Genomic DNA, 19,808 nt, shown 5'->3' on the forward strand with positions numbered 1-19,808 from the left:
TACTGTAATAAACCGGAAAATATACATGATTTATGCAACAAAAAAAATTTTACTTTTAATTTTTGTCTTGTTTTTAGTCCAGATATCTACATTTCAAAGTGAAAACAAGATTATTTTACTTCACTCACGGGCAGATCATTTTGCCTACTTTAAAAAAAAAACTCTTAAATTAGCCTTATTTCTTCTCAAGTTGAAAAGAAAACTTTTATTTTTTACTTGATCTAAGATTTTTTTCTGATATTTGGACTAGAAACAAGACCATTCAAAAAGTAAGAAAATAATATTTTTTGCATTGTGAATAGTCGATTTCTGTACCTGAGACTCCCCAGAAAAAAATGATCAAATAGTGCTGTTCTAACTATCTTGTGAAACTGTATGCATATTGCAATATTTATCACAGGAAAAAAAAAATATTGCAATGACCAAAAAAAAAGGTTATTTTACACTTTATTTTCTACATTTACAAAACCTCACTGAGGTAGTACCTTTTATTGTTTAGAAAAGGTTCCAACTGTTACATTTTTACCTGTATTTCTGAGACTGTTGAAAGGGTTTGTTAAAACTAAAACAATGGAACCTTTATTTTTAGAGACTATCATTCAACTGAAATTGCATATATATTTATTTTTAGTGGAGGATTTAAGGTCTCTTAAATCGACATATTTTCATTTATTTACTGAGCAGTCAAGATTATGTGCAGTCAGACATTATTACAAAATAAACACCTTCAGGCTGAAAGATCCATACACTCCCTATCACTTTATCAGGGTTTATTTTGCAATTACGCCCAGCTGACTGTTCTTCATCTTGAACCAAATTTATCTTAAGTGATTGAGTGAGACAGGAAACGTGTGTACTTAAAAACAAAGAGCTTCCTCTGTCCATTTGTGCATTTTTCCCCATCTCTGCTTTATTTTTTCACCTGTTCTTGTGCTCATTTTCCATATTTAGTTCCCACCTGCTCAAAGCAGCTCAGGCGTAAACACCTCAGTGTAAACTTCAGCATTTTTTAATATTAGTTTAATAAAAACGCAACCCTTTGTGCTCGAGTGTCTACTTCTCTCTCCCTTTATATATCGAGCGTGATGAAAAAAGACATTTGGAATTTGCTGGGTGAGAAAATTTGCAGACAACAAACTGCTGGCAAAAACCTGATCTGAAAAATTCTCCATTGAGAATAATACTTAAGTCTAATTAAAATTAAAGCAATATTTAAAAGCATGATTCCAATGCTCCATGTCTAATGTTCAATCATATATGCTGCTTTCCCATAAACACCTTGACAGATTTCACACACATTAAATGAAAATGTGTAAATATACGCAAACAAGTCATTCAAATAAACAAATACCATATGCTTTGTTTTCCTCCCTGATCAGTATTTCTTAATGAAAACATGTAATTACAGAGACAGCGAGCGGGTCAGATCAATGCCCTCCCAGGCAAGACAAACACACAATTACACTGACAGATCTCCCATACATGTCCAAGAACTACAGCAGATGGTGGTGGACTTAAGAGACGGTGCTGATGGCGGCATCACCGTGCACTAGATTTCTGGATCCATCCTCAAATGCATAAAAACAGCTCCCACTGCAGGAAATAGCACAGTGCAAAAAGCTGCACAGCATTGCAGAACTACCTTCTCTCCTTAGCACAAAAGAAATTCAGCACCACGGACAGGGAATAACCAGCTCACACTAACTGTATCAGCACTCCACACTGTACCAAGAAATTGGGTATTAAAAAAACAAAAGTCACTCGTCAAACACTAAAAATGCAACTTTTCTCCTTGCTGGCAGAGTTTAATTCCAGATAAAGAGAGAAAAGTAAAGGAGGAGAAACAAAAGATCTGGTTTGACAGCATCCTAGTCTCTTTTCCCAAGACAAAGCTCTCAGCATGGTGTCAGAGCTGCTTCAAACAGAGATCGAACCTGTACGGCATACTAACCACGAGCCTGTTCTTGCTGTACATTTAGAGAAGTTTGCGGCGTGAGGTAATATTTTCCTAGCGTTTCCTAAACTAGCGACTGCAATCTATCATTCGGTCAGGGTTTGTGAGCCGATATGACAATCAGGTCGATGTGAGTCACAGTGAGAGATGGAAACTGAAAAACACATGAAACAATCATAGTGTAGGGCTGCATTGTGGAAGTCTAGTACTATAGTTTTACAACATGATAATGTGCAAACTTGAGATGCCCTGAAATTAAACATGAATAACAAAATATTGAAAAATCAATCTCTATACATATATTTTTTAATAAATGTTGATAATATTATTAATATATGGACATGCTACTTTGTTTCAATAAATTAATAAATAATAAACACTTTAATTAATAAACACGCAAATTTAAGGAATCAGAGCATCATAATGTACATCAAATTTGCATTCTCATTAAATAGAATAAAACTGTAAACCATCATCTGAGACTCACTTAGCTTAAATGTAATAAAAGTGGAAAGGACTATTAAATATTGAATAGCCGATATTCATTAGTACTGTATAATTAATATATCAGTCAAAATGCTACAGATGTGCTTTGGGTAACACTTAAATTGGTAACTAAATACCAATTCAAACTTTTAACTACTGGCTTTTACCTGCTTATTATTAATTATTACCAGATTAATAGTGCTTATTATTAAGTATGATATACATCCCCAATCCAATACCTAATCCCAACTATTACCTTACTAACTTAAAATAAGCAGCTAAATAATACTTTATTGACTAAAAGTCTTAATGTTTTTTTGATTGCAGGAAGTTTACCTCAAAATAAAGTGTGACTTTTCAAAAATGTTATTTAACATGAAAGAATCACAGGCAATACAGATGTGTTGTTAAATTGTTAAAGATAAACATTGCCAATATATTTTATTTTCTAAAAATGTAAAGTGTAAATATAAGTCCAATGTGCAAATATTCACTTATTAATGAACCAACCAAAAATGAACACATCAGCCCATAACCAGTATGGTATTGATATATTTTACAATTACAAAAAAAATCGATTTCAAGAGGAAGATGTTATTTAATCAAACTATTAACCTAAAAACACCAAACTAATATAAAATAAAATCTGGTGTATAACCTTTAGTAGAGCTGCACAATATTGGAAAAATTAGATTTTTCTATATATTTTTTTCTGCGATAAATATTATGAATATGAATACGGTTTCAGCACAAGGTTTGAATAGCAGTAGTTCATAGTTTTCTGGGGAGTCTAACAGTATTTAGGTACAGAAATTGAATAACCACAATGCAAAACAAGATTTTCTTACTTTGTTTTGTTTAGTTTTCAGTCCAAATATCTAAATACTCTTAAAGCAAATAAAAAATGGTCAATGTCAGAAGAAAAAAAAAAAGTCACAATTAGGAGATTTTCCTTAAAACAAGCTAAATTATCAGCCAGTGCGGTAATTGGAATAATCTGGTTTTCGCTTTGAAATGTAGATAATTGGGCTAGATTTTTACTTTTTTTTGCATAAAAAATATAAATTCCTAACAAATACAGTGATTAATGAATACAATTCTGTAGCTCTTGCTCAACTATAATTCAGACTCAACATTGCATAGCTACAGTGGCTGTGAGAGCTTAATGCGCTGCAATTTAAGAAAACACACGCAATTACAAAAACACCAGCAAATTAAGAAACAATCTTCATCAGTTTGACAGCACACGCCCTGCATTTGGTCACAACACAAACAACTAAAGAAATGCACTGCATTTAGTCACAACGCAAACAACTGAAAAAGCGAGCTGCATTTGGTTACAACACAAACAACTGAAGAACCACGCTGCTTTTGGTCAACACAAACATCTGAAGAAACGAGTTGCATTTGGTCACAACCCAAACAACTTTAATAGTGCAACGTTTCAGTTAATTATCAATTAGGCTAATAATTTACAAAAGACAATGGAATTGTGTAATCAGCATATTAAAATATTTTTTAAAAAATCACATTCACCAATAACTTTACTGAGCCACGGTCACGGCATAACACATCCATATGTGCAGCGCAATTTTTCAGTTCTTTGTCTTGCGACCAAATGTAGTGCATTTCTTCAACTGTTTGTGGTGTGAGAATTTGCAACATGAGTGCTGTCAAACTAATGAAGATGGTTTCTTAATTTGCTGGTGTTTTTTGCATGTGTTTTCCTAAAATCGCAGCATGTTAAGCTTTCTCGGCCACCGTACATATCTTTGTGGATGCGCACATTGCAATATCGATGCTGAAATGATTTATTGTGCAGCCCTAACCTATAGTGGCTTTTTAATTTTGAAAAACTACAGGTATATGTGGTTCCTAAAGAACTGTACAGTTTTCTCTCTCAGTCTCAGTCCCTACCTGTGCCTCTTATTATTCCTATATTCTCTCTCTCAAACAAGCAACTTCAATATAGTGAAAGGGTAAAGCACAAATCACATGCAGCAAATATCACCCAATGCAATACCACAGCAATATAGAAAGGTATTATCAATATTACAAAGGCATTTGCTCAAGTTTTTAGTACACAACAAGCCTGATTCTTATATCGGAGAAACAAATCTGTATGCGAGCCACTGCAAACTCCAGTGATTTTTCCAGCTCGATGATATATTTTGAGAAAGAACAGCAGTGACGACAGCAGAACACTTGAACCATATCCAAGCTGTCCAGCATTTCAACTTAGTAAAATGACAACTGCCTGCACTGTGGTGTCCCTGAATTTCCCAAGGGGCAGGGGTTTTGACGGCATGTCTGAGCAGACACATTACAGGCGTGACAGCCAGAGGAAAAGGCCACAGTCTCCGGTAAAAATGCAAATGCCAGAGAGCAACGGCACACACCGTTTGCTGACTAATTGCATCCCATTGAAAATTCCGCAGGTACTTTGTGGCTCATTTACGTGTTGGGAACACATTATCTGCGGTGCGCCGCATTACATTTTCACATTCAACGCCATATGTCGTGTTCCGAATTCATAATAACAGTGTTTTGTTAAATGGCTGCTCTGAGAGCATTTTTCAGAAGTAATTATTAACCTCATAATGATGCCACTTTACGTTTGGAACATCCCTACAAACAAAAAAAGTCATACCCTACCATCAAAGGAAGTAACTGCTGCTAAGTTAGATTCCATCAACCGTAAAACATAAGCTATCATTTCACATTTGCCCGTTTCTCTCTGTTCATGGTCTCTTGGTTAAATGCCACTTTGTCTTGGCGAGGCACATGAGCACTATGTAGCAGAGCAGCTGACTGCCCCTGCGATCACGTTCTCTGCATACAGGATCAGTTGGCCAGGCCGTCTGTGGGATTGGGTGGCAGGGGCGTATAATGAGGGTTACTGGAGTGGCATTGAGAGGATTATCTCTCCTCATACTTTGGACAAAAGCTTTGTGAATTATCGCAGAGGAAAGGTGGTCAGGAAGCTGCTCTCTTTGACAAGCAGGTCTGGATGCCTGAAGCTGAAATGCCGTTATAAACGTCCAACTGTGTAAATGATGGATGGCCTGTGAGGGATGGAATCTGCCAAGTACAACATTAGCAAAAATAAACAGGGGCAGCGCGATAAGAGTCGATCCGGCGTTCTGACGTTATCCTCCTCACACACACACACACACACACACAGACAGACAGACACACACACAAACACGTGTCCTTGGACTTTCAGCTCATCCATGGACCCACTTTTGTGAGCAACTAAAACATTCTGATGCACCCTTTTGTACTTTAAGCACTCCATTAATTTCATGTTTACTGTAGAAACTAAAACGAGCATACAAGTTTAGATGGCTCTGATGGAGGGTCCGTTATTGCATTTCATGTAATGAGAAAAGAAATGATGGAAGAAGATCAGGGAAACGAGGAAATAAAAATGACAAACGTTGAATCGTGGGATGATGGAACTTTGTTATTCACAAATATTCAGCTTTATCTCTTTCCAGGTTTGGCTTTATTCAATGCTTGTACAGTATGATGCCAAAAAAGGCTATTTTTCTCCCTTATGCAATGCTGCGTAACTAGGTTAAGCCAGCTTATGCATGGTGAATAGGTGTATCTAACTGATGCCCTCCCATGGACACTCAGGGGACTGGAGACTGCAGAGGAATGCTGCACATATTCTCTGCTTCCTCTCCTCCAGGTCTGTGGGTGACCTGGCAGAGTCTTTCGCAAGCTGACTGTGTCAATATCATGCAATCTCTGACAAATTTCACACTGTTATTCAATAGTGTCCAGCACATGAGGTCTCGTTTGAAACACTTTGTTCTTTCAAATCTCTTTTGAAGCACATGGATAAAGTGCTGTGTGCGTGCTTGCTATGCAGAAGTCAAAACTCAATGCCTGCTACCCAAAATGGTACAGTTCGCAGAACTTAGTTTAGTTTAGCACCCTTTATTGAATTCATGGTTGTTGTTTTTTTCAAGGAAGGCTAAACCAGAGGCATAATCATTATACACTGATTTAACATGATGTCTTACAATAATAATAATTGCAACACTGAAATCTAAGAATAAATATATGCACAGATCTGTCTTCTCCTTTGATAGACCATGAAAAGGTATGTCCATAGCTCCCAAGCTTTTACATGTTTTGACCTTGCCTTGGTCCATGAAACCATTCAATAAGTCCAGATAAAGACAATCTACTAAGTTCGAAAATACAGATTCAACAAAGCACTTAACAGTTATACAATAACTGCAGTATCTCTATTGCTGATAGACAATTTTCAATTAAATAGAAAATATTGTAGAAGTTTTTTTTTTTGATGCAAACATGTTAAAAGCCAAGACCGCACGCCCTGCATTCATACCAATAATTTGCTTGTTTACCAACATCGCAAAGTCTGGAAACAGCAGTTTATCCTTTCCCTTTCGAAAGTAAATCTATGTGTTTTAGATAAATAAAACTGTGATACAAAAATACTCATTTACAACATTGCTGGCTGCTCTTGTGAAGGCACTTTAAAAAAAATCAACAAGGGATTTCCTCCAGAGCAACTTGAGGGAAAACCGTAGCATCGCACATCACATGAATTCTTTTCCCATCTTACCATTTTCATTTTGGATGTGCAGTCTTATATCTGAGATGTCTTAGAATTGATATGACCTATCCAGCATATCAATGTAATCCATCTTTGTTTTGAGTCTAGCCCTCAGCTCAGGGTAATCACTTTGGGTTTGATTAGGACATCCTGTCCTTGTCCCTGTGGTGGTTGTGATCGTTTGCTTTTGTCTGGCATCCTGTTTGGCATGTGGATACTCTGAGGGAGGGTGCGTGTGTCTGTCAGGCAGGTTGCTAAACTGAGGAGTTGTGCCAAAAAGACTGTCCACTAATCCCACCTTGGGTGTGGGACCTTGGCTATCAATGACAGTCGGGCAGAGTATTCCGTTTTCACGAAAGCCGGCAATGTCACCACACGGCCCGCCAACGCTCACAATAGTGTTAATGGGGGAGCTGGAGATGGCCATGGTCCACTCCTTTTCTTTCTCCACAAGTGTCCTGTAGTGTGACCCACTCTCTTTTGTCTCTGAGAATGGATGCTTCTGCCCTGACTCCTCCTGTCCGCTTTTGTAAACGGTGTTGCTGCACATATGCGAGGAGGGTGCACCAATGCTATCGTACACGTGATTGGAAGGAGGAGTCTCTGGTAAGGTAGATGGCTGTTCTGTGAATATTCCACATTCCATCTGAATGCCTGCCAGGCCAACTTCCCCTTGCTTCCTAAATGGAAGCTTTTCACGCTTTTTCAGAGCATATGCGCAGAGAGCTGCAGCAGCAAAGAAGGCAGACACAAACAGAACCAGCAAGCTGAGAATCAAGACCGAGAGGGGTATGGCACCTTTCGGTGGATGCGGCCCCACCTCGGGATACGTAGTGATAAGCCCGCTATCTGATTCTGCAGGAGACAGTGAGGACTGTCTGAGCTCAGGGCAAATCACTTCAGAATTCAGAGTGCGCAAATCTTTTCCTGAGACCAGCTCGGGGGTCTTACATGCCACTTCTCCTACTATGACCACTAAGCTCAGCGTGTCCAGCCACTCTTTGAGAGGGATGATGTCGCAGGAGCAGTCCCAGGGGTTCTGATTCAGGTCGATCTGGACTACAGCTTGCAGGTGTTCCAGAACGCCGCTGACTGGGAGGCAATGAAAGTAGTTGTTGCGCAGGTTCAGACGTGTCAGCGAGGTACCTTCGAATGCTCCCATGGGCAACGTTCGCAAGAGGTTGTTGTTGAGAAAGACTAGCTGCAAGGAGGGCATTAAACTGAAGGCAGCGGGCTGGATTTCTCGTATCTCATTGTATTCAAAATATAAATACTCAAGGCTATGCAAGCCATGAAACATATCAATAGTTAATTTCACTATATTATTACCATTCAGGTAAAGGCTTCTCAAATTAGGGAGATTAACAAAAGCCCCCTCTTGGACATAAAATATTTGATTGTTTCCCAAATGCAATAAATCAAGACTGGAAAAATTCCAAAAATCTGACTTGTAAATTCTCTGGATGAGATTTCCACTTAGGTAAAGCTTTTTAGCATTCAAGGGTCGAGGCATCAACTCAGATATGTTCCGAAACCCATTTTCCTTACAGTTGACTGTTAAACCAAGGTCATTAATATGCAAGTTACAGGTACATCCAATCGGGCAAATGATTGGTATTGGTGGCCTTGTCTGGTATCCGGCTACAGGTGGCTGATTAGGGAACACGCTACGTGGTGTGGGAGGTGTCTTTGAGGGTCGGGGTCTTTTTGTTGGCTTTGGGGGCCTTTCTCTTTGCTCCACAGAGGAAACAGTGTTTTGATTTGAGGACACAATAGAAGATGGCTTTGTAGGCCTCGCTCTCCCTGTGTAGAACGGCAAGTGGAGGACACCTAGAATAGACTCAATCTCAGCTTCGTTCAACAAGGGACAAAGCTCGCTGCGTTTGATTTCTCTGAGGTCCTTTCCATGGAGGTGGAAAGGGTACTCGCATGTTATTTCACCAACAACTGCAGTGTATGGAATCCGCTCCAACCAGGCCTGGAGCTGGATGATATCACAGATACAGTTCCAAGGGTTCTCCTCCAACTGGATCTCCATAAGACTGCGGCCAATATATTCCAAAATCCCTTTATAAGGCAACGTCTTTAGTCGGTTGCCTCTCAAGTCAAGGTGGGTTAAAGAGACAGATCTGAAAAGAAACGCCGGTAGCACGGGTATTAAATTGTCATTAAGGATGAGCACTCTGAGTTTGTGGAGATTTCTGAACGCCCCACTGTCTATTCTCTTGATAACATTATAGTCGGCCTGAAGGTATTCTAAACTCTCCAGTCCAAGAAATGTGTCATTCCGGAACACTTCCAGCTTGTTCTCATGAAGGTACAACCTCTTCAGGGAGCCCAAACCATTGAAAGCACCAACATGGATGTCCTGCAGGGCATTATTGCCCAGATTAATGGCCACTGCATTGTTCAAGTGCAGGAAACTGTTGAAGTAGAGCTTCCGTAAAGAGTTTTTCTGCAGGTAGAGCTTGAATGGTCTAAGCCATGACTGCGAGACTTGGCTAATATTTGTAAATCCTTTGCTGTCACAATGAACATGAAAAAGGCCTTCCTTCACTTCGCAGTAGCAGGGCTCAAAGCAAGGCTCGTCTATTTCCTCTGAATCATCAAGTAGAGGGATAGGAGTCGTCCATCCAAGTGCAATTGTGCTTAGCAGTGTAACCCACAACATGCTTTCACCATAAGCAGCCAAGTGCATAGCCTCAAGTGCTCCTTCACTGCACTGAAAAAAATACAACAGTTTTAGTGATGTGAATATAGAGAGGGTGATGAACACTGTTCAATCCAAATGATGTTGACTTTTGACAAGTTATTTGTGATATGACTCGAGAATTGTGGGGGTGGGGTGGGTGGGGGGGTTATCCTCTAATGTATGACAGAGCAGAATGCAGCTTGTTTGCTTTGACTGCAGTTTTTTTTTTTACTGCAAACAATATAGTCAAAATAAAGAATAAAGGCTTCAATAACCAATGTCAGCAAATGTACCAGAGCTTATTATTGACTTAAAAGTCTGCCTGCTGCATTTACTGTAGTGATATTGAGAAGAAGCGAAATGTGACCTAATCCATTTAAAGGCATCATGCTTCTCTAGAGGTTTCACTTTAGTTTCTAAATCAGCTAATGACTCTGGAATATCAATTTGACCTCCATGGAAAATATTTCTTTCTCCCCTCCTCCAGGAGCACCTATTAGCTAATGTGCACAGCAGGGCACTTAGGAATGTGATGTTAATAAGACCTAGGTTATATTGATTGCTGAAGGGGTATGTGCATACAGGTCATTGAAATAATGTAGCAACCTCAGGCCGCTATAATGCATGCAAAGCATATTATTGCAAGCAAAATCTTTAGATTAAGAGGAAGAAATGTTCTTGCAGTTACAGTACTTTGATGTAAATAATTATTTCAATTGTGATTTTTCCTTTCCAAATCCACGTAAGTATAACGAAAATGATCTTTTTTAAAGACAAAGTTAAACTGAGACCAGCATACATAAGCTAATCATATTGCTCTCTCGACAGACCCAAACATCCGATCAAGCTTTGAACTGAGTATGCAATACGAACATAAGGAAACCATTCAAGCACTGCATGAAAAAAAAAGCTGAACTTACGGGAGCTGATGGCAATGTAATGTTCAATAGCTAACCGAAAGCGATTCTTACCATTTATATTACGCTGTCATAGACATAATTAACACATAATGATAATCCATTGCGCTAAAATTTAATCTATTAGCATTCCCCTTTGTCTGGCTTTACCACCGCCCGCGTCCGGATTCATATCACAGGCATTAACTGAGCAGAAATGTGCGCTACTCACTCAGGTTGCTGCAGTGGAATTAAAAGAGCAGAAGATGGTCCACTTTAAATGATACTGCTTCTTGCCATGTCACCACCGCTGAGCAGCTTCATCTTCTTCTTCTTCTTCACCTCGCTCTCGTGGTGGAGGCAAATAGGAGAGCCGAAGACGTGACAGGACTGCAATGTCTCAGAAAGGTTTGCTTTAGGATGCAGGTCCGCTCCCCTGACGAGCGCTCAACAGTGAAGACAGCGAGGGCTGCAGTTCAGCACCACTGTGAGGACTGATGATGAGCCAGATCGCTTGGAAACAGTTAGAAAAACTAAACCGGCTCTAGTATGCAAGTTGGCATTAAAATAAAAATCACAGGATGGCGCTGCCTCGGACTTCGGTTTCCAAGTAAAATATATTGCACCGAGCGCTCCCGCCCGCCCGCAGACCTGCTATGTGAAACGCTCCAAATATGCGCGAGATGATGAGAATAATATGAACGCGGCGCGCGACACACCGTTTCATGTTGAGCAGGGCTTTTCGACGCGCTTTAATGTGTTACCCTCGCTCTCGTGAGACACATTTGTGAGATTTGGATTGATTTGTGAGAGAAAGTAGTTGACATTGTTTGTACCCATAACACGGGCGCTGGGTTATTTACTTTGCTGTTTCACAAGATTTTCGTCTTATCAAATAAGACTCTAACCGTTCCCAGAGCGATACGGATTTTTGGGTTACTTGTTCATCATCCTTTATGATATTAGGGCCCTAACAATTTAATGAAACCTTATTTTGGTTACCATGGAAACATAGTGCCATCTGCTATTGCACAACAATGTGGTGCTTCATACATGGGCATGGTGCTTATTTTGGAACTGAGAATGAACAATGTTGACTTGATGCCCACTTTTGCTGATTTCTCATATGGCTGATTAATTATCTTATAAATCACCAGTTAATTACTTCGTAATGAGTTTGTCATTTGACAGTGATATACATGGATGAATGTGATTATTTTGGTTTAGTGTGTGAATGCAAGCTTGGTCGTTATGTTTTATGCATTAAGAAAAGATACTGATGTCTCTATGAAAACCCAAACCACTACATTCTTATATTCAGAACACATAAGCATATTGACTTTACTCTTCCCTTTATTGTGAATTTCCCACAGGTAACAGAGAATCTAAGCTAAAGCTAGTTAATACTCTGTCTCAGCAGCTCTCTGTGCCTTTGAGCATTAAAGCATTTTCCTGAAGATCCTTAAAAAAAAAATCTTTAATGCCGTCACACAGATCAGGGCTACAGATCTGAACATGTTCCAGTGAATTAGCTTGCGACAGCAGCTTCCCTTCTCTTCTAAAGCCTGTTAAAGGTGATTAAAGCAGTGTTTCTCCATCAAATTGCTGCAGGAGTATTTACCAGAGCCCTTTGATGAGGGAGAAAAAACTTGAACAAATACAAACAACTGAGGGGTTGACAGTATTTGCTCTATTTTTTTTCCAATAGTTTTTCTATTATTTATTTATTTGAATTCATTTATTTATTTAATTAATACATAAATGTATAGTATACAATTACAGATTCCACACATAAAACATTTAGTAACATTTTAGGAACTATCAATATTAATTGTTTTCTTAAATTCGTTTTCTTTTTTGTTTAAAGAAAAATCGTGTGACTATTTTATTATTATTAGCACTGCTTTAAGAGGTGGATTACACTGTGCCTACATTTCTGCTATATTTTCTTCAAATTAAACATTATAAAGGCATCACGGTGGTGCAGTGAATAGCAAGATCACCTCACAGCAAGAAGGTCGCTGTCTCGGCTAGGTCAGTTAACATTTCTGTGTGGAGTTTGCATGTTCTCCCCATGTTCACGTGGATTTCCTCCAGGTGCTTCCAATTTCCAGAAGTCCAAAGACATACTGTGAATTGGATTTACTAAATTGTAATAGTGTATGTGTGAATGAGTGTGCATGGATGTTTTCCCGTGATGAGTTGCAGCTGGAAGGGCATCCGCAGCTTAAAACATACAGTATGCTGGATAAGCTGGCGGTTCATTCCGCTATGGTGACACCAGATTAATTAAGGGACTAAGCCGAAAAGAAAATGAATGAATGAAGGGAATGAATGAATAAACCTCAAAGTTCCTGTGTATGCATGATATTACAATAGTTTTTTTTCACATTAAGCGGTAAAAGGTGAAGTGACTCTCGTGGCAGCTGTGGAGATGAAGTTTGAGTGTTCAGGTCCTCATAATGAGATAACAGATGCTGAAAACAGCACAAGCGTGATGTGTGCTTGACAGAACATCCATATTCATTCACAAAGACCTGCAGAGCTTCATGTTGAATAAACATCTTTTTGTAGTGTAATATTTTCAGATAATGGTCCATAGTGCTATTTAACAATTAATTGTGACTAATCGCATTTATAATAAAAGTTTGTATTTAAATCATTTATATGCACGTACTGTGTATTTTTAATATGAATATATACAAATACATATGCTTTTAAATTATTTACGCACACACACACACACACACACACACACACACACACACACACACACACACACACACACAAAATTTCCTTGCTCTGTTAAACATCATTTGGGAAATATTGAAAATAGAAAAAGAAAAAAAATTATTAAAAGGGGGGCTAATAATTCTGATTAAACTGTTATTTATAAATATAAACATTTTATATACACTTATTTACATGGATGTTTGCATTTATAAATGCATAAATACACATTAGTGCACACAAAATTATTATGTAGATGCAAACTTTTATTTTGAATGCAATTAATCATTTAACAGCAGTAGCCAACTCAGATCACAAATGTATTAGGTGTACTGTCCAGTTTTTTATATATATATATTAACTATAAATATGCCAAATTCCATGACATTCTGCATAAAATAGTCTATTTCATTTTTATGACTGAATTTCGCCATTCCGTCTGCGTTTTCATTATAGGGCTTATTAAAGGTATGAGCGGGACATCACTTTCTTCAGCCATCACATGGTGAGGAGGAAGAGGGCACGGTGATTGACAGGATAGTAATGGGGTCCAGAAATCCAACCGTCTCTGAAAACTAATGCCAGATTCAGATTTCAACCACCCTTAAAAGAAACAATCCAGCCTCCATTCCGTATAACAGCCATAATAGCCATGCCATGCTTTTCACACGCTGATCAATTAAAGCAAGTAATTGTGTGTAATTAATATTATTACAAAAGATTAGCTTTGTTTGAAGAATGATTATATTAAGGATTTACATGATTTTCACCACCTTGAACTAATTAACAAATCACTCCAAGCACTCACGTTCAATTATAAATCCCAACAAAGGCTGTTTGACTAAACCAACTGTCTCAATTTGCAAGCACCGAAAAGATACAATTAGAGGTGTCAGTTTTTTTTTTCAAGAAGAAAAAATAAAACACGAGATGTAATCTGGTGGTCAGGCCATTTGAAGCTCATTTAGCCTGAAGCTGCTCATTAATTATCCAGCTTTGAAAAACAGTAGATGATGGGCGTATCTGACACAGAGGTGATGGAGAGGGAGGGAGGGGGAGCGGCTGGATCCACAGGTGCTGTTGCTATTTAGTGAGGTTCACGTGGTGGACACCGCAGAGCAATGACCTCTCCTCTCCTCTCATACATGTGGACCAGCAGCAAGGACGGCCGGCCTTGAGCAATAACCAGTGCTAAGCTAATTAAACTACCCTCCCATTTTAATTAGGATATAAATCAGTTGCCATGGGAACCTGTCCTTTGGAGTCCCCATGTAAACTCCTGATGGATTAAGTGCAGTGGTTGAAGGGTGCTATTTTAAAAGCCTTTTAAATTCATGCAGGGGGATCGACGGTGTCTGCACAGACAGGTGGTAACATTTAAATACTAAAAATATGCATTTGATATTTATTTCTGAAGGTCACAGATGAAAAGGGAATTTTTTCGATCATGGGAAAAGTAAAAGTGCAATACCTTTTTGTTGTTCTCTTCATAAGGACGTCTCCAGTTTTATTTGAGATTTTCTGAGATTGTAATATGTTTTCACAGTAATCTAAAATACACTTAAAAATTTGTTCAGAGCAAGGCTGCATAATATATTGTTTCAGCATCGATATCACAAAGTGCAAACATACAATAGTTACATCGCAATATCTGCAATGCAGAGTTGAGATTATAATTATAATTTAAACCATTTACGCTTAAGAAATTAGCAAATTTGTAGCTTCGATGGGCGACGCAGTGGCGCACTAGGTAGTGCTGTCACCTCACAGCAAGAAGGTCACTGTTTCGAGCCTCGGCTGGGTCAATTGGCATTTCTTTGTGGAGTTTGCATGTTTTCCTTGTGTTTGTGTGGGTTTCCTCCTGGTGCTCCGATTTCCCTCACAGTCCAAAGACATGCGGTACAAGTGAATTGGGTAGGCTAAATTGTCCGTAGTGTATGAGTTTGTGAATGAGTGGATGTTTCCTAGAAATGGGAAGTCTCAGTGATCCTATAAAAGATTTTGTTTGAGCACATACTCTTTAATATATTTTAATATAGAGAGGTCAGCATACTGTATGTTGTTTCATTTACACATTACAATCTATAATGACTGAATTATTACATTTATTTAATCCGTATTTTTAACATTTCTTCCTAAAAAGGTTATTCGAAACTTGAAAGCGGACACTTTATACTTGCATTTAATATGATTTCTATGTATTAAAAAATGACTTTTGTGAACTTAAATTCACCAAACTACAACAAAACGGGTCAGTATGAATATCTGACTATTATATATTACAATACAAAACTTCTACACTGTGAACAACCACTGCTGTAATATAACAAAAACAATAATACCGATTGACCAGATGACCATCTTTTGTTCTTTTGCTTCATCTTTTCATAAGACTACTCAGGATAAGTGGGGCATAATTGCTTAATCATCTATCATTAATATTCATCCATGTTAAAAAAAAAAAAAAAAAAAACAGCAGTTAAAATCCATGTTAAGGTCTAAGACAGAATGACATATAAATCCATTTAGATATTCAGTTTATTATCTTTTATATTATTTTATTGATTTTGAATATGTGTATTTACTTTATTTGGAGATTTCAATGTTTTCAAGTTCATGCTTTTATTATGCCTCTCATAAATAAATGTTTGTACAATGGCTTTCTTGTCTGTTTGTTTTTTCCCAGTTCGAGTGCTTTTCTGGCCTAGTATTTCTTTGTCAAAAGCATCTTGTTAAAACATAAAAAACACCAGACCTGAAATTTTTTTATCCACTTAAAATATTGACTGTACTGTATACAGTGTTATTTTACATTTGATTATTTTATTGCTCTACCTCAATACTGTTAGACTCTTTAAAAAAAAAGTTACAATACAGTACGTATATGTTTGTTTTAATGTATTAATTTATGCTCATAATTTCTTTTTTTATGCATATACACACCAAATCAATGTAAAATTAGGAATTCTCACCAAATAGTTATTATCGCAGGAAATTATATTTAAATTGCAATATATGTTGCTGAAATACAAAATAATGCAATGTCAGTTTCTGCCAATATCGTGCAGCCCTAGTTCAGAGTATACAACAAAATATCTTGACAGATACATTTACAACAAGAATCATTGGTGAGATCTAAAGACTTAAAGGATTGAAGTCTACTTTTACTTAGCCTTAAAACCAGTTTTGTAATATCATCATAGAATCATTGGTGAGATCTAAAGACTTTAAGGATTGAAGTGTACTTTTACTTAGCCTTAAAACCAGTTTTGTTATATAATAAAGTGATCCTATACTTATTCATTCTATATATTTAATATATAGATGGACATTTATTTAATCCATGTTTCTAGCTTTTTTTCTCCAAAAATGTATTTGAAGCTTGAAAGCAGACACTTTAAAACTCAAATTTAATAGGATTTCTATGCTTGAAAAACACTTTTGTAAATTTAATTTGGTTAAGAGAACAAAATGGATCAGGTTGAATATCTGACTATTATATATTACACTACAAAACTTCTACACTGTGGACAACCACTGCTGTAATATTACAATAACATTAATACCGATTGACCAGATGACCATCTTTTGTTCAATCTTTTTGTAAGACTACTCTGGATAAGTGGGGCATAATCGCTTAATCATTGATCATTATGTGCATATCCATCCATTTTTAAAAATCAGCAGTTAAAATCCATGTTAAGGTCTAAGACAGAATGACATATAAAGCCATTGAGATATTCAGTTTATTATCTTTTATGTTATATTATTCATTTCAAATAGGCATGTTTATATTACTTGGAGGTTTGAATGTTTTCAAGGGCATGCTTTTATTATGCCTCTCATAAATAAATGTTTGTACAATGGCTTTCTTGTCTGTTTGTTTTTTTCCAGTTCGAGTGCTTTTCTGGCCTAGTATTTCCTTGTCAAAAGCATCTTGTTAAAACGTGAAACGCACCAGACCCGAAATCAAAATGTTGTGACACAGCATTTCACAAAACAGGAGGAGCACTCTAAGGGAAATCGCCTCTTATCATGTGAAGCATCGTACTTGAAATGCTAAAAGATCACATCAAAGCAGCCACAGTAAATGAAGCAGAAAATACGCCATGACCAGAGCTCCCCCTACTGACAGAGAGAGGCACAGCCATCCAGTGCTAAACAATGCAAACCTGTTCACAGGCATGAAATACCCACACAGGATTAGACAGGCAATCCAAAGATTATGATTATCTCCACTGCAAGAGCTTTCGAATGGCAAAATATAGAAACAATTAACCAGAATTAAATGACTAAACACAGATTACCTGTTCTAAACATCAGCATTTAAGAAAAAAAGGCAATTTTGTTCATCCACAGAATTCATTAAACGCATCACATACAACTCAGACACATCTAATCCACCATAGGAGCAATGATGCGACAGAAAACACCTCGTAACCTGCTCTTAACACTTGATTCTGTAATCATGACATTTCAGCTTACCAGCGCTGTTCTTCATCTGGTTGTCATGGATGCAGTATTTAGCAGCCTCTTTTCACAGGGTATCTGTAGGTAATTAAACGGCAAGGAATGAAAGTTCAGAAGCACACTTAATCTATGCCTGTGCTGTTATATTAGTGTACTGAATGTTTAATATAGGCTGGTCAGCAAGACATATTGAAGCCAATTAAAATAAATAGGCTATTTCATCATACAAGATTTGTGAGCTGACTGAAATGCACAGTCGGGGTTATAATAGCAAAGATGAGTCTGATACGTTTTATTACACTTGCAAAGATTACTTGCTCGCAATATTGCATATTGTGTGCTAGCCACCTCAGTGATTTTGGAATTAAACAATGTGTAAAGCACCCCAGCAAGCATTTTTTTTTTAAAGATGTCTAACAGACGTCAAAACATAGTCATATTGGCTAAATCAAATCTAAATTTGGGCTATCAGTGTAAATCTAATAGACGTTTAAGAATGGGCCAAAACTAGACTAATCCTCAAATGAACGACTACACATATAAAGTCTGTCTAATCTGTCTATTTGACCACTAGTCTAGTTTTGGGCTATTGTTAGATGTCTATTAGATTTTCACTGACACTGACAGCCCAAGTTTGGCCTTGTTTTAGCCAAGCTGTTATCGTTTAGATGTCTATTAGACGTCTATTGAACATTATTGTTTGCTGGGACCTTGTTTTGAATGATGAAGCCTGATATTTGGTACATTAGTTTCTAAGGCCTCTAATTTATAAGCTTGATAAAAAAAATAAATAAAAAAACAGTATAATAATACAAAAAACAAACATCCTCATTCAGGTTGTTCAAATATGATATATGAGGAATTGTATCAGTTGTCATTGACATCCATAAAACAAAAATTGAAATATTAGGGCATACTATACTAAGTCAATGGTTTACAGTTACCAGCATTCTACAAAATACATTATATGTTCAATAGGGAAAAAAAATAATTAGTTTGTGGAAGTGAATAATTAAATTATAACAATAACAAAATTTTTTGTGGTAAACTATTTCTACAGATCACAATGACTTGATGGTCCATAGATGGTATCATGGACTCAAAATCTTGTTTGCAAAATGGGATCTGAACAAGCTGTACTAGCTGTTAATCTGTACTACCCACATTTGGACCTAATAAAGTAATTGATGTAAAGTTGGCTTTATATTCGTAAATTCCTTAATATTATATTTTTTAGAAATGTATTCTTTGCAAATTCTTATTATGTTAATCATATCAGCAGCCAAAGACTATCAAAGTACAACATTGTTTGTTCACAGTCAATTAAATAGTGCTTATGTTGTTTTGAAGTCATACTTGCATACGATCTAAGGCCGAATTATTCAAAGTACCGTTGTAAATTCTTAAGAAACTGTGTCACATATTGTCCCTGAATGAACGTGTAAAAATAAAACCAACTTTACCTTAATGATAAAGTGACCTAAAAAATTTATATAGCTTCATAAGAGAATCTGTATATTTATTGTAAGCAGGTAGGAATGCAGTCACTCATCATGAGTTAGATATGTTGTAAAGGTCTACTCAATTTTTTAGAACGTTTTCTTCATCATGTCAACCAAGCAACATCTAAGTATAGGCTATATATCTAATTTATAACATATAACACAGTAAATTAAGTCAAAGTATCATAGAGCGCACACATACACATAACTTACATACAAATTAAAACGGGTTGGGGCAACTGAAATTTGGTCACTGGCTTTCAATAAATACAGGCGTGTAACACAGACATGATGTCGTTACAAAAATAACTTAGTTTAGAAATAGGCCCAAATGTACAACTCCCACAATCTAACATCACAACAGGGAAAGCTGCTGAAGCAGAAGCAACAGCGCCACTTATTATATTCGTCTAGCAATGAAGTTATCCAATCAGAGAGTCGCGTTTTACAACGTCAGTGGCTTTTGACGAATCAATACACT

The 19,808-nt window shown here is 37.2% G+C and overlaps 1 protein-coding gene across 3 annotated transcripts in view; it reads right to left on the reverse strand.

The window, feature by feature from the left end:
* The window catches only part of LOC137488017 (SLIT and NTRK-like protein 3), a 41,667-nt gene extending 21,965 nt beyond the window's left edge, over positions 1 to 19,702 (reverse strand). Inside the window, exons 1-3 of one of the 3 annotated variants that reach the window (XM_073927876.1) lie at positions 19,545 to 19,702; positions 17,841 to 17,903; positions 6,369 to 9,759 (exon numbers count right to left, since the gene is read on the reverse strand). In XM_073927876.1, the coding sequence (XP_073783977.1) occupies positions 7,087 to 9,735 (2,649 nt within the window). In that variant the 5' untranslated portion in view covers positions 9,736 to 9,759; positions 17,841 to 17,903; positions 19,545 to 19,702 and the 3' untranslated portion in view covers positions 6,369 to 7,086. Of the gene's footprint in view, positions 1 to 6,368; positions 9,760 to 10,857; positions 11,596 to 17,840; positions 17,904 to 19,544 lie in introns of those variants that run through there. The other 2 variants (XR_011006882.2, XM_001346099.9) reach the window with 2 other exon arrangements.
* Positions 19,703 to 19,808: the final 106 nt, after the last annotated feature.

This window comes from Danio rerio, chromosome 2, assembly GCF_049306965.1.
Source record: "Danio rerio strain Tuebingen ecotype United States chromosome 2, GRCz12tu, whole genome shotgun sequence".
Classification (NCBI taxonomy): domain Eukaryota; kingdom Metazoa; phylum Chordata; class Actinopteri; order Cypriniformes; family Danionidae; genus Danio; species Danio rerio.